This window comes from Bos grunniens, chromosome 15 (assembly GCF_055505025.1).
Source record: "Bos grunniens cultivar Pamir isolate PY7600 chromosome 15, Bosgru_T2T1.0, whole genome shotgun sequence".
Lineage (NCBI taxonomy): Eukaryota > Metazoa > Chordata > Mammalia > Artiodactyla > Bovidae > Bos > Bos grunniens.
The window spans coordinates 39,006,003-39,021,862 of NC_141179.1; the positions used below are offsets into that span (position 1 = coordinate 39,006,003).

The window sequence follows — 15,860 nt, forward strand, 5'->3', positions numbered from 1 at the left end:
TCAGGGTGATGGTGGCCTCATAGAATGAGTTTGGGACTATTCCTTCCTCTGCAAGTTTTGAAAGAGTTTCAGAAGGGTAGGTTTTAATTCTTTTCTAAATGTTAGAATTCACCTGTGAAGCCATCTGATCCTGGATTTTTGTTTGTTGAAAAGTTTTTAAATCACGTTTTCAATCTCAGTACTTGAGATAGGTCTGTTCATAGTTTCCGTTTCTTCCTGGTTCAATCTTGGAAGAATGTACCTTTCTAAGAATTTGGCTATTTCTTCTCGGTTGTCTCTTATATTGGCATATAGTTGTAGTTGTCTCTTTTGATGCTTTGTGTTTCTGTGGTGTCACTTGTAACTTTTTTCATTTCTAATTTTATTGATTTTGAGTCCTCTGCCTTTTTTTCCTTGATAAATCTGGCTAAAAGTTATCAATTTGATTTATCTTCTCAAAGAACCAGCTTTTAGTTTCATTGATCTTTGCTATTTTTTTCTTTGTCTTTATTTCATTTATTTCTGTTCTGATCTTTATGATTTCTTTCCTTCTACTAAAGTTGGGTTTTGTTTTTTCCTCTTTCTCTAGTTGCTTTAGGTGTAAGATTAGGTTGTTTGAGGTTTCTCTTTTTTCCTGAGGTAAGATTGTACTGCTCTAAATCTCCTTCTTAGAACTGCTTTTGCTGCATCCCATATGTTTTGTTGGATTGAAGTGTTTCATTATTGTTTGTCTCAGGTATCCTTCCTTGTCTGTTGCAACACCCTTTAAAGTCTATTTTTCTGAAATGAGTTTTGCCACTCCAGCTTTCTTTTGATATCCGTGTGCATGGAATATCTTTTTCTATCTGCTCACTCGGTCTGTATGTGTTGCTAGACCTGAAGTGGGTCTCTTATAGACAGCATATATATGGATTTATTTTTGTGTATCTATTCAGCCAATATGTATCTTTTGATTGGAGCATTTAATCCATTTGCATATGATATGAAGGTTCTTATTACCATTTTGTTAACTGTTTTTGATTTGTTTTTGAAGATCTTTTTCTTCCCTTCCTCTTTTTCTTATGATTTGATGGCTATCTTTAGTGATGTGTTTAGATTGCCTTTTCTTTGGTTTGTATCTATTGTAGGTTTTTTTTTGGTGGTTCCCATGAGGTTTTGATGTAGCAGTTTATATATGAACAAGATTGTTACAAGTTGCTCATCTCTTAATTTCAAATGTATTTTCAGTGTCCTAACTTTGTACTGTTTTTTCCTCATGATTGCTGGTTTTGAATCCATTATTTGTGTGTGAATGATTTTTTAACTTTTTGAGATTCCCCATTCATAATTTTCTTGATTCTAGAAATGAAAATTTTTATTTTTCACATAGAGGAGTTTCTTTAGCATTTGCTGTAGTGCTGGTCTAGTGGTGCTAAATTCTTTAAGCTTTTGCTTATCTGTGAAACTTTTGATTCTCTGTTGAATCTGAACAAGAGCCTTGCTGGGTAGAGTATTCTTGGTTGTAGTTTTTTGCCTTTCATCTCTTTAAATATATCGAGCCATCCTGTCTGACCTGTAGAGTTTCTGCTGAAAAATCAGCTGATAGCCTTATGGGGGTTCCCTTGTGTGTTATTTGTTGCTTTTCCCTTGTTGCTTTTAATATTTTTTCTTTGTCTTTAATTTTTGTGTTTGATTAATGTGTGTCTTGGCATGTTCCTCCTTGAGTTTTATCTTGTATGGGACTCTTTGCACTTCTTGGACTTGAGTATTTCTTCTCTCATGTTAGGAAGTTTTTTACTATAATCTATTCAAGTATTTCTCAGGCCCTTCCTCTCTCTCTTGCTTCTGGGACCCCTGTAACGTGAATGTTGGTGCATTTAATTTTGTCCCTGAGGTCTCTGGGACTGTTGTAGTTTCTTTTCATTCTTTTTTCTTTTTCGTGTTCTGTGGCAGTAATTTCTGCCACTCTTATCTTCCAGCTCACTTACTCATTTTTCTACCTCAGTTATTCTACCATTGATTCCTTCAAGTGTATTTTTCATTCCAGTTATTGTGGTGTTCATCTCTGTTTTTTAAATCTTCCAGCTCTTTATTAAACATCCCTTGTAACTTCTTTGCGCTCATTCTTTTTTAAGATCTTGGATTGTCTTTACTGCCTTTACTCTAAATTATTTTTCACTTAGGTTGCCTATCTCCACTTTGGTTGTTCTTGTGGGGTTGTATCTTGTTTCTTCGTCTGGAATATATTTCTCCGTTGTCTCATTTTGTCTTAGTTTCTGTGTTTGTGGTCTCCTTTCCGCTGGCTGGAGGCTCATAGCTCCTCTTCCTTCTGGTGTCTGCCTGCTGGTGGGTGAGGTTGGTCCGGGGCCTTGTGCAGGCTTCCTGGTGAGAAGGACTGCTGCCTGCCCACTGGTGGTTGGAGCTGGGTCTTGTCCCTCTGGTGGACAGGGCCACGTTAAGGGGTGTGCTTATAGGTGGCTGTGAGCTCAGTGTGGCTTGAGGCACCCTGTCTGCTGATGGGTGGGGCTGTGTTCCTGTCCTGCTGGTTGTCTGGCCTGAGACATGAACCTGAGTAGGGCCAGGTCTTGATGCCAAAATGGTGACCATCAGGAGAGCTCACGCCTGTCAGTATTCTCTGGGGCTTCTGCCACTGGAGCTTGCCTTCCTGCCCCACCATGAGTCCCAGTGGATCTCCAGCTCCTGTGGAGTTACTGCTTTGTGCTGGGTCCCAGTGTACATGAAACCTTATATGTGTCCTGCAGGAGTGAAGTCTCTGTTTCCTCCAGCCCCGCAGACCTCCTGCACTCAAGCCCCTCTGGGCTTCAAAGGTAAATGCTTTGGGAATTCCTCCTCCTGATGCGAGACCCTTAGGACGGAGAGCCTCTCTCTCGTGGGAGAACTTCTGTGATACAATTTTTTTTTCTAATTTGTGGGCCACCCACCTTGTGGGCATGGGATTTGATTATGTCATGAAAGTGTCCCTCCTGCCGTCTCCTTGTGGCTTCTAAAGGCACTTTAATTTGAACATAGATTTTCTGTGCAAGACTTCATTGGGTGTTCTGGGGAATGGATAGATTTCCTTCCTACAAATTACTCAGTGTCTAGTAGGGGAAGATAAAGAGTGACAAAAACAAATGTCAAGACTGTAGACTTAAGGCAGAGTGTGAGGAGTGTGCAAAAGTTGTCAAATCCAGCAGAAGTGATGATTTTATATTCCTCCTAGAAAATCAGAGGGAGCCTAGCTTCTTAATTAGAAGTGATGTTTTTGCTGGAGCTTGATAGATTGTTAGGCTTTGGGGTGGCAAGAGAGGAGTAGAGTGAGATGTGGAAAGGCTGGGGAAAAGCCCAGGCAGAAGCACAGAGTTGGCAGCACACAGGGTGTGTTCTGGGATTGGAACCTTAATCTAAAAGGATTTTAATGCAATTGGGAAAGAATGATGGAGTAGATTGGGCTTGGGTTGTGGAGGGCTTTAAATATAGTGGCCCTTTTGTATATAATGGGGAACCACCGGGCATTCTGAACAGGGATTGCCTGCATCCGGTCTTGTATAGTAAGGATGATGAAGTGTGGATTTAAGGAGGGGTAGTCAGGTAAGAAGTTATTGGAGTCATGGAATCTATTCTTTTTCTGTCTGTTCTGCCACTTTCTCCGAGCCTCTCTGGTCTCGCACCCATGTTATTGCAGTGGCCTGTGAAGTAGTCTTTATTTCCATCTTGCCCCGACACAGCCTTTCTGTCAGTGCAGCCAAAGGGATCTTTTTTAGACTATAAATTTAATGTTACACTGCTGCTTAAAATCTGCCATCCTCTCAGTGCACTTGAAGTAGCATTTGAATCCCTTCCCATAGTGTACAAGGAAATCTTTTGCAGGATCTGTCATCTTCCTGCTTCTCACTTACATTCAAGCTGACTTGCTTTCTCACACCCTAGAACATGCCGAGTGTTTTCCAAATCACTTGCTTCACTCGACTGCTGGAATTAGCTGTTTCACTCTTGCTCATGGCTTAGATGCCACCTTAGAGAGCCCTCTTGGACCACCTCATTCTAGTATCACACTGCCCTGTATTTACTTCATGATACGTACCCACCATGTATAACTTAATATCATAAGTTCTGTGAGGGCAGAACTGTACCTGTTGGGTTTACTGCTTTACCCATGCTGCCTGGCATGTGCTGAAAACCATTTGATGAATGAACAAGGGGCACAGATAGCCTCCTAGTTAGAAGACAGAATATGTGGTGACTGTGGCACGTACATACAGAGTTAGTCCAGGAGGCACAGAGGAATAGGGATTGATGTGTGCAAGAAGAGGCTGGAACTAAAAGCTGCAGATTTGGAATTGATCTATCGTGAGGTAGGAGTGAATTGAGGCAGAAAGTGTGTTTGAGAGAACATCCAGGGTAAAATTTTTTGGGGAAACGAACATTTAGGAAATTAAAAGGCAGAAGAAAGCCAAGAGAAGTAGCCCATAATTGGAAAGACTCAGGAGACTTGTCAGGGAAGTTGAGGGTAGTAAAGAGCTTTGGGTGCTGTGCACGGATTGGGGAATGAGGAGCAGCGCTACGTGTTTAGAGATTGCTGGTGAGTTTGAGAGATTCATTTTGGTCATCTGGTTGTAGTGTGATTGGAGGAAAAGGAAGTGGAGGAAGGAAGCTAAGGTTACCATTCGGAGAAATTTTGTGGCAGAATCAGAGGGTGGTGGGGCAGCTGTCTTGCTTGATAGGATAGGATGTTGGAGGAATAAGAAAATGAGCCAGTGCAGGGCACTCAGTCATAGACATGTAGGTGTGCATGTCTTAGAAGTAGATATTCCCATTTGCGTACGTAAGCCTTGCGAGATTGAGAAGCTTCTGGTTTGCGGGCGGCATTCCTTTCTGACTGATGAGTGAGGATGGCTTAGGGCAGTGCTTCTCAGACTGAGGTGAAGGCCAGTTTAAAAGCAGTTTTTTTTTTAATCTCCACTGTCCTGGATACAGTGTACTAAATAGAATACAAAATATGAACTGTTAGAAAAATAATCATCCTCTGGGCTATTGTGGCAATGTCAAATTAAAAGTTTCTGAATGCTTTTAATTTGTCTTTCGTTGTAGGATGATAATGGTCAGTTTGTGGATGTTTTCAGGCTGCAGTCTCTCTGGGAGTGGCACTAATGCAGTGTGTGAGGAGCAGGAGAACCAGGGATTTTTCATGAGTGGCCCATCTGAGTTCTTACATGGGTTGGTAACTTCCAGGTTAAGATCACCCTGTAGGAGTTACATGCTTACACTAGCCAAAAGAGACTCTTATAAACTCTCAGTGTTGTAGTCTTGAATAAGATGTTGGTCCCTGTCCCTTCTAATACTTAAAATTCTTAATATTTAAAGTAAACTGTCTAAACACAGAACACTTTTAAACTATGAAAATTATTACCTTAAATAGGAGTACCATTAAAATATGAGAACTGTTAGCAGTAAGTTGTAAAGCCAGGAAGAAGGTAAGGACATATTCTGAGATTTATGAAGAATTTAGAGCAATATGAGAAAGTGATAATGAATGCTATCTCCTGTTAGGACATTACGTGGAGTGAAAAGTCTGGGACTGCATTTTTCTCCGATGATAGCTGGGTGAAAGTTTTGCATCTGTATTTTTTTTCCAGGGCATTTTCAGTCCTAAGTGATAGAAATACAGCTCAAGCCAGCTTCAACACAAGGCAGGCATTTCTTGGTGTACAAGGGAGCGAGGGGACTGGTGGGGTAAAACTGGCGTTCAGTGACTCTCCTGCCAGGATACCATCAGGACTCGGTCTCAGGATGGAAACTGGCAAATTGTGGAGGTGGGCAGAGAAATCCTTTGGTGTAAGAAAGCTTGTTACCAAGCCTGAGGCCAGACAAGGTAAAATAACACAGTGGTTTGAACCCAGGCTGCTTTCTCTGCCCAACAGAGCACACTTGATAGTGTGTCTAAAGCAAGGATGCCATTATTTAAATTTGACATTTTAGTACACATCTTTTGCTCACAGATTTCAAAGGATTTAAATTAAAAAAATATCTTCATGCTTGTTAGCATTCAGCTGCTATTTATAGTTTGTTACAGCATCTCTTTTTCAGAAAGGACTATTTTATTTTCATTCAGTCTCCCTATTTTAAGTAAGATGAAAAACTGAATAATTCAGTTATGAAAATTAATAGCACCAAAGAGTAGAATGTCTGCCTTCCTTGATGCTGTGTTGTAATTGGAGATCACACTTTTATGTTTATAATTGTATTTGGAATGTACTGTCCCTTTCTTAAGGACATAAATATTTAACTGCGGGGAAAGGGGGCCGACTGCACAGTCCTAGTACAGTTTAATATTTAATCCTTTAAACTGAAACATGTGGGCTGTTTGTTAGGTCACAGAAGTAATTTGACATTGCAGATTTTTGTGTCTTGACATTTTAGCTGTGGACTTGACCTGGATTGGAGAATTGTGGTCATGTGAGAATGTATAGTATATCCTTACTTCCTGGAATAAGTACAGAGACCTTGACTATGTCTAAAACATGTTTAATATACAAAGTCCCAATTAAAAACAGCACAACATCATTTAATTTTTTTTCAGTTCTGGGTCTGAAGAAGCCCAGGATTTATTTTTATTTGTTACAACAGAGTATCTTCAAATAATGCATCAGCAAGGTGACAGGTGAGTGACCCCATGTCTGATTGGGGAATATATCTCTGATCTTATTTTCATTTTAAAATGTGGATGTAAATTGAAGTCTGAGTGGTTTGGCCTTGATAAAAATACACACAATTATAGTTGTTCTTTGTATGGCAGTTTTTACTGGGTGTCTTATGATATGTTTACTATCTCAAGTGGAAGTCCAAACAAATTTTATTTTGTAGTAAAAAGTCTTTATTTCCAAAAGATTGGTTAACCAGAAAAACTGTAAACCACCTAACACAAGACTTTGGTAAGAAAGAGATTTGACGTTTTGTATAAATTCCCCCTTGTGCAAACAAAAAAGAGTTAACACTTACGTAACAAGAAACATGTTACCCATTCTTATTCATTAACCAGTTGCCTGGTTTTAAGTCTCCAAAATTTGGATTAAAATTTACCCAAACAGGACCAAACAAGAACATGAGATACTAGGGTTGCTTGTCCTTAGAAATTGCCACTCTGTGGAACTTTGATTTTCATGGGTTGGGAGGAAGGATGCATTTAGATAGCTGAGAGTAATGTTGGAAAAGCAAGCAGATTCTATATCAGGGCTTTTTCTTTTGTGCAAATAGAAATTAAACCTCTTATTTATTTATATTTTGTACTGCTTTGTACAAGGGAGGAGAAAGCAGTTCACTTGAAGGATTAAAAAAATAATGTTGGAAACAATTCAGACCCCCAGAAAGCTCAGCAATGGAATAGTGGTCCCTCCAGAATGAGGGTGCAAAAGGCATATCTCTTACTGAGTATGACTGAAATGGATAACAATTGTAAAAAAAAAAAAAAAAAAAAGACCCAACCTTCTGAACACTGAATTAGTTTAAAACACAAAAGACAGACCCAATGAGTTTTTTATTGAATAGTCTCTCTCGTAGTTAGTACAGATTCAAGGCTGTAGCATATATATATATATATATATATATATATAATGTTGTGTTTGGAATATCCTGAAGTATTCAATGCAAATTCTTAAAGTAGTGTATTCAAAGCATTGTATGCATCTCATCCATGGTACATATTTGGATTAAGCACGATAAAGAAGGCCTGCAACAAGAGCAGAACAGTGATTTTAACAGTAAATGAGTGAGTAGAAACTGCTGATGGACTCAAGTTGGTAAAACGTCCTTTTACACTAATCCTTGGTAGTCAGTCTCCCTGAATTTGGTGTGGTTGTGTGTGTGGAAGGGAACGGAAAACCATGACCCTCCCTGTGGTGGTGTCAGAGGACCAGACCCTTGGTGCGGAGGGCTGATGTATGTACGTTTGACTTCCCACCAGATTTTTCTGCTAACTTGATTCTGTGACATTCCTTTCTCCCTGGATTTGTCTTGGTCTCTGAAACACTTTTTCTCTCTACATATAAAATTTTATGACTATAAAAACCCTTTCAAGTTCTAAGATAGTATTTTTGTTGAAGGAATGGCTTGGTGGACTGCAGACAAACTCGGCAGAATGTTTGCATAACTGAAAAAAAGGTTTTCTTGTTAGAAACTGGTTTGCTGATTTAAAAGTCTGTGTTGGAAGGTTTAAAAAAACTCAAGCCTAGGACTGCTCTAGAGGCCAATTTTGCTGCTGTGGTTCTAGTAAGGATCTAGGATCACAAGGTTCCTAAGGCTGGCTTCCTAAGAGAATTATATCCAAAAAAAAAAACCCAAAAGAAGGGAATAATAATTTCTAGACTCAGTATGTTTTACCTCAGGTGTAAGAACTGGTTATATTTTTTTAAAAAAGCAGCCATCATTTTTTTCCTTTGGAGTATCAGGGGTTGAGATACTGGATTCAGAATTTCTCAGTGAAAGAAGAAAAGCCACCCAACATCAGTGCTTCTCTTCATGTTTGCCAGCTGTTTCCCCAAGAACTGTTGATGACTGAGGAGACTCAACAAGGGACCCTAAAGTTCCACTAAATGAGAAGAGACAAGCAAACAGTAGTTTGCTGCAAGAGCAAGCAGGCCACAGGCAAGAATGAGGGGACTCTGCTCTCATTCCCACCCAATCAGGAAAGTCTCCCTGCTGCTGCGCCCTGGCACCGATGCACAGGGTCAGCTGCGGGCACAGCTGCCTCTCCATGTTGGGGAAGCCAGGGTCTCTGTCCTGCCACCCAGGTGGATGCTTGAGAGGGACACGTTCTGTTCAGCACAGGTGACTGGCACTACTCACTTGTGCTGGAGGAGGGCCGGCTAAGGATGAGGGAGCCCCATGCCCCCACCCCCAGTCTGTGCCCACCAAGAAGTGTACAGAAGGGTGGCCGTAGCATCCACAGGACTACTGGGCGGACCCCCCTGCAGAAATGAAAACTAGTGTACACAATTTAAACTGCCTTAAACAAGCAAACAAACGATCCAGCCATTGGTGCCTCTCGGGGTCTAGAGTGCAGCCCTGGGACACGTGTACCCTGGTTAACACGGATGGACGTTGCACGCTCTGATCTCCTTCTTGTCTTTGCAGCTGGTAAACTGGGAGCTTTTGAACCTCTTCTTCACAGTCATGTAGCGTTCCTGGATCCCTCCTCCGCACAGTTTGGTGCATTCTGACCAGGCTGTCCAAGGGCGCATCCTGCAGCCTGAAAGCGTGAGAAGGCCTGATTAGGCCAGCAGACATGGCGGGAAGAACAGGAGACTGAACTCTAGTAAACAACTGTCAAACCTAGGTAGTTGTCTGGACTTCTCTGCTCTGTATGTAATACTTTGTTGAGTTCTCATTAAGTTATTAGAGTTCTTATCACATATGTTAGCTCATAGCTGATTGACTATTAAAATGGTCCATTAATACTTTGCAGCTCTTCCCCATCAAGGAGCAGAGTCTCCTCCACCCCTAGAATCTGGGTTTGGCTGTATGACTTGCTTTTGGCCAATGGGACAAGAGCAAGCATGGCTTGAAAAAAAGCCCTTGGGAACCTTTTCCACCACTGTGTAAGCAAGTGTGGCTATCTGCTGGGGAGACCACGTGGAGAGAGGCCCCAGAAACACAGGCGAGACCCTTCTAGACTTGCCAGCCCTACCTGAGCCACCACCTGACAGCAGCCACTCAAATAAGCCTAAGCTAAACCCCGCAGGAGTCATCCAGCTAAGTCAATCCAAGTAACTACCCTACAGAATCCTGTAAATTTCATTTGTTTTGTAGTGGCTCATTAATGCAGCAACCAGCCAAGGAGCAAGTAACCACTTCCTCTAGTGCTTTGCTGTCCCAAATACTTAGCTTCCCCAGTATCAAGTAAACTCAGGTATAATTGATTATTTTCCCACGTAAACAGACTTGCCTTTCTCAAAGAAAACTTCCCTGACCCCCAAGATTAGGTTAGATCTTAATTAAAAAAAAAAAAAAAGCACTGTGTATATTAGGTTGGTGTGAAGATGATTGCGGTCTTTGCATTGTTGAAGTTTGTCATTTGATACTGGAATGCATTCTAAATAGATGTTATGTCATATGTCATTTTAATGCACATTTCTCAACTTTTTTGTTTTGCTAATGACTTATTACTTGCTATTGATTTTATATTTATATTAGACTATGGAAATGATATTAGACAAAAAGCTATTCCCAGCTATTGTTTCATTGTTTTGCTGATATTGCACTCTTGGCTGGGACCAGCTTATTCAGCAGTGAAGCCCTAAGTGGGATTTTTTTTTTTAGTTTTGGAACTCCTTAAGTTATACTGAAGGAGGGGGACACATAAGCTTTCTCCTTGTCTACAGAGAAAATTTAAACCAGTCTTCGTGCTTCCGTTTTTGCCACCTCCAGACCACTCAACACAGGCCTGTTAAAGTCAGTCTGTTACTTGAAACCTTCACCTGCAGGATCAAGTCCTCAGCAGCCAGTAGACCTTTCCTGTTCTGGTCCCTGTCCTCTGTCTGCAGCCTGGTTTCCTGCCTCCCCACACAGAATACTGTGTGTTCTTCTAGAGCCCACTTACCATTTGAACGTATCTTGTTCTTGGGTATCTCCATGCCTTTGCAGTAACAATGCCTGCTCCCTAGAAACACCCTTCTTTTACTAGCAGACTCCTACAAGACCCATACTGCTTTGACATCTCCCTGAACGCCAGCCCATACTTGGGGGCAGTACCTGGAAACTGGTCCCCGTCCGACTCCTCCCTCAGCTGTTCACTCCTCCGGCTCTCTCGGGCCTCCCTCCAGCGCAGGTTCTGGATGGATGGATTTCGGAGGCATTTCCGGATGCGGCACTTCTTCCGCTGTACAGTCTCTGGGCAGGGTGCGCCTCCAAACTGAGGCTCCATTTGGATCATGCGGGTTCGAATCATGTGTCCTTTCCCACATGACTTGTTACATTCCGACCACTGGGACCACTCTGTGAGCTCACAGTCAATGGCTGGCAAGACACAGATGGGCATGAGTGTATCTCACGTCTGAAACAAGATCTGTATACTTAACTGTTCTTTAACATCTCAACACAAGCCTCTGGAAAATGCAAAGCAGGTACTGCTACCCCATTTTTATGGAAGAAACTGAGGCTCCAGGGGACAGACTGACTATCCAGTCCACATGGTTGGTAAGCAGTGGATGCAGAATTTGTGCCCCAACTGAAACCCACATACTGTGCCCCCTTTATGATTTGAAAAGGCTTTTGGAGGGACTTTAAAGATTAGCTCAGAGCCTTTTGCTCTCTCTAAGCTTCTAGAATGTTGTCAAATTAGCCTCAGGTGGCACACACCAGCTTTCCACAGCCAAGGACCCTGATTCCCTGATGGAAGGCACAGCTCACTGTGCCATTTACCCCTGTGGACTAATCCTAAGGACACTGTGACTTTTGCAGTAAGAGCCAGATAGCGTCTCTTGTTCTCACATCATCCTGGGTCTTATGGTGATCATCAAAACACAGGAGTCAGAGACAGAAAATTCAATAGGGAAGGAGCAAGTGGTGTCATGGCTTATCATGATAACAGATCCAGCCAATTCTCATTAAGCCAGCATCTCACACACATGGAGGAAAGCTAACACCTCTGAGTGATTCTCAGGATGTCTTCTAGGGAGGCAGTTGATTCCAAATTGCACTATCTCTGCAAAGTGGGGGCCAGGCTGGCTGGATCTAGGAAGAACTCATTTTGTTCATGGTCTGCCCTTCTCTCCCTGTGGGAGCTCTGGTAGCTTTCCCATCTACAACATAGGGATAACAATATTTTTCTTATTAGGTTGTGAGAATTGAGTGAAGTAATAATACTCTCAGCCCAGTTCCTGGCCCACAGTGAGTGTTCCATAAATGTTCTTTTTCTTCTCTCTCCATTCACTGGGCCCTGTGGATATAGAGTTTTGTTTAAGTTGGTAATAGAGTCTCACAAGATTCCAGAGCCCCAGCTCCGATGAGCTGTGGAGGCTCACACTTCCTTGGTGGGCTCAGCACTTTGTACTAGTTATATGGTTTAATTCTCAGAGCGGATGAGGGAGAGGGTTGCTAAATAATGTGCTGAGATTTATATAGCCAGTAAGGGACAGAGCTGGGATCTGCCTCTAGGCAGGCAGCCTGAGTAATTGCAAGGGAGAGGAAGCACAGAGGCTGCAAGTGCATTTCAGAGGAAGCCAGAAAAACAGATCCTAGCAAACGAGTCTGACTTTCCACCACCTGAAGAGAAGTTCTCTGGGAAGACTAACCAGAAAAATGGGTTCTCTTCTTAGATAATAAATTCAGCTGGTCATAGAGATTTGAGAGTGGATGAGGGTGGGTATGGGGCTTTTGAGGGCTCTACTTGCTGGCCTGTCTTCATATCAGGGAACCACTGGTTAATGTCCACCTTCTGGTCATGGGTAAATAAAACGGTCACAGGTGGGGAGGAATAGAATTAAAAAATTGGAAAACCCATGGGTCAGACTAGCCTCTAAACTGGGGGAGACGGGGTGAGTGGGGAACTACAAAATTAAGTTTTATTGAACCTGTGCTGTTTTCCATCTAAGTCTCCTGTTTAGACTTAACAGCAGTTTGGGTATCTCATAGACAGTAGTGGGATTCTCCAACCAGCAGTCATACTGCAGGGCCTAGCAATATGAGCAGCGTGCAGGCCTGGTTAGGAGAGGTGGCTCCCAGGAGCGCCAGGACTTACGGCATTCAGGCAGCATGCACTTCTCCACCTGCTCCAGCTCCTCATTACAGTCCCCGAGTTCGGCTAGAGACTTGAGCATCCGCTGGCGGGTCCGCATGCCCTTCCCACAGGTCACGCTGCAGTCGCTCCACTCAGACCACAGGGATAGCAAGCATGGGATGGTGTCTAGAGCAAGAGCCAGGTTTGCCACTGAGAACAGGCTCCCTTTGCTTTCTTTGATCTGGTCCCCCCCTACCCTTTGTCCCCCACTCAGGCCCCTTGAGTAAATTGAAATTGACCAGTGGGTTTAGATAACCCAAGTGACCTTTATGGAGCCAGGAGTGGCTCAGCAAATCACTAACTATTCTTGTCATTCTCCTGCATTTCCCCTGGCCCAGCTGGAGCTCATAATGTGGCTCTGTTATATGAATACACACTTCCCCACTTGAAACACCCTGAGGGTCTAAATAGGGTCTTACTAGAGACAGAAACATTCCACATGCCCCAAGAACCATGTGCTAAAAGATGGGCTCAATGATGTGGTTTTGGACACTTGGGCACTGAAATCCCTAGAATGTACTTGGGTGCATGTGTGCATCTCTGTAGTGATGTGTGGGCCTATGACATTTGTGTGTAGAGCAGATGTATTGCTTTATGGGGCCACAGGCAAGTCCAATAGAACAAGAAGGGGAATGTACAACCTGCCTACATGTATACCCCCTGGAAAAGATACTCTGGGGTCATAAAAAACACAGTTACAGGTGAATGCTATCTAGAGGCCACCAGCTTGCCACCTCAGCATTGCTCCTTCAAAGGAGGTCACTCTCTGGGTCTGGATGATGTCCACACACCCATAGCTTTCATCTTACAGGGGAAGTGCCCTGCCAGGAAGGGGGCCCGTATTTCCCCCTGCACCTGCGCAGCCTCGACAGTAATACCCGTGCTGAGGGCCTCCATCCTCTGCCCCAGCGCCCCCGCCCCCACGCCCACTCACGGCACTCGGGCATCATGCACTTCTCTGCCTGAGATGTCTCAGCCTTGCACATGGAGCCGTCCGCAGGGCTCATCTTGACCATACGGTGCCGCTTCTTCATGCCCATCCCGCAGGTGGCGCTGCACTCGTCCCACTCGCCCCACTCGGTCGTCAGGCAGCTGCTGGGAGCTGGGGAGTCCGGTGGTGTTGGCGGCGGCGCGTCGGCAGCCTCAGCCTCTGAGCCCCCGCACGTCCCACCCCGGCGCCCCACTCACAGCACTCTTCGTTGACCGTGCACTTCTCTGTCTCCTCGGTGGGCAGCGTGCACACGGAGCCGTCCTCTGGGAACTGCTTCACGTACCTCTCCCGGGACCGCGTGCCGGTGCCGCAGGAGATGCTGCAGGGCGACCAGGTGATCCACTCGGACATGGTGCACGTGGAGCCGTCTGCAACACGGAGCGGACACTGCAGCCGTGGCGGCACGCTGCTGGGACTCGCGCCACTGACCGAGCGAGCTCCCCCAAGGGCAGAAATCTATACGGTCAGCTGGTATGCAGGGGGATTTGGGCAACTGAGGACGGAAGCCAACGTAAAGGGCACATATTTTTAAACCAGGAATTGTTCTTTAAAGGAAATATCTTTCTCCAGGTGCATGGAGCACTGGGGATTACTCCTTCACTCGACAATATATTTGAAAGATGTTTGGATGGATAAGAGAGTGATATATGCCTATTTAGTTCTAAAAAAGGATGAGGGATATGAAGTCATCCATCCATCCATTTACTCATGTTAATTAAAATGTACTGGCTGCTTAGTGGTATGTCGGAGAAGGCAATGGCACCCCACTCCAGTACTCCTGCCTGGAAAATCCCATGGATGGAGGAGCATGGTAGGCTGCAGTCCATGGGGTCGCTAAGAGTCGGACAGGACTGAGCAACTTCACTTTCACTTTTCACTTTCATGCATTGGAGAAGGAAATGGCAACCCACTCCAGTGTTCTTGCCTGGAGAATCCCAGGGACGGGGGAGCCTGGTGGGCTGCCGTCTACGGGGTCACACAGAGTCGGACAAGACTGAAGTGACTTAGCATAGCATAGCATAGCATAGCGGTATGTGGTGACTGAGGTTAAAAAGATGTGTATAGTATGGATTTTATTCTTCTCCAGAAAGAGAGATGGGCACATAAACTGGCAATAATTCTAGGTATTGAAAATATGACAGCAGATGTAAGCCCAGGGAATTGGAAGGGGAGAAGCTCCTTGGAGTTCTGGGGTGGATTTTACACAGGAGGGCACTCTGGTTGGGTGGAGAATATCGGTATTTAAGGTGAAGGGACTAGCTCTTGCAACAACCTGTCTGGAGTGTGTTGTGTGTGGCACTGGGAGATGAAGCTAGAAAGAAGGATGGAAATCTCAGCATGAGGCCAGCTTGCACACATCCACAGGAGTGAAGGCTACGTGTTGTTACCGAACCTATGGACAGTGTTGCTGGACAGTGCTGGTGGAAGACAGCTGGAACCCATATTAGACCCAGGGAAATTCTGACATGTCCTTCAGCAAGGATGAACCTAAGGACATTATGCTGAATGAAATAAACCAGTCAAAAAAAAGACAAATACTGTATGATTCCGCTTATATGAGATACCTAGAATTTTCAGTTCTTTAAACGCAGAATGATGGTTGCCATGGGGCTGGGGATCAGGGGACTGGAGAGTTAGTGTTTAATAGGTCTAGAGTTTGTTTTGTGAGATGGAAAGAGTTCTGGAGATGGAGGGTGGTGATGTTTGCATAATTATGTGTGTGTGTGTATATGTAACACCACTCAACTGTATAACTAAAAATCGTTGGTAAATTTGCTGCTGTATACCACCAAATAACAATGACATAGCCCAGCCGTTTTCAGAACTATTGTTACCACCTGGGAGCCACTGGAATTCCTCCCCTCTGGAGGCGATGGTTAAAGACCTCAGCTTCCAGTGTAAGCCTCAGACTGTACACCCATCCCCACCATCTCAACCCCAAGAATGAGAAAGTGCCTCCAGCATTGCTAGGGCTGTCACAACTTGCACCCTGCCTGTGCATGCAGGGTTCACTCCTGGGCACAGACAGCCGTAAGTCACTGTGCAGTGTATCCAGGAGAGCTTGTTTAAGACCGTGCCCTAGGAAGAGCCAAAAAGTGAATGACCCACCAGGGGGCAGTAAGGTCTCTTCAGTTATCC

General features: G+C 44.0%; 2 protein-coding genes across 4 annotated transcripts in view; one reads left to right on the plus strand and one right to left on the minus strand.

Annotated features, from left to right (window-relative positions):
* RRAS2 (RAS related 2) overlaps positions 1–7,333 on the plus strand; it is a 145,850-nt gene extending 138,517 nt beyond the window's left edge. For both annotated transcript variants that reach the window (XM_086339890.1, XM_086339895.1), the window contains one exon: positions 6,539–7,333. In XM_086339890.1, coding sequence (XP_086196016.1) covers positions 6,539–6,623 — 85 coding nt within the window. In that variant the 3' untranslated portion in view covers positions 6,624–7,333. The remainder of the gene's footprint in view (positions 1–6,538) is intronic.
* SPON1 (spondin 1) overlaps positions 6,523–15,860 on the minus strand; it is a 357,717-nt gene continuing 348,379 nt past the window's right edge. For both annotated transcript variants that reach the window (XM_086339887.1, XM_086339886.1), the window contains exons 12-16: positions 13,919–14,089; positions 13,665–13,832; positions 12,692–12,856; positions 10,705–10,968; positions 6,523–9,202 (exon numbers count right to left, since the gene is read on the minus strand). In XM_086339887.1, coding sequence (XP_086196013.1) covers positions 9,039–9,202; positions 10,705–10,968; positions 12,692–12,856; positions 13,665–13,832; positions 13,919–14,089 — 932 coding nt within the window. In that variant the 3' untranslated portion in view covers positions 6,523–9,038. The remainder of the gene's footprint in view (positions 9,203–10,704; positions 10,969–12,691; positions 12,857–13,664; positions 13,833–13,918; positions 14,090–15,860) is intronic.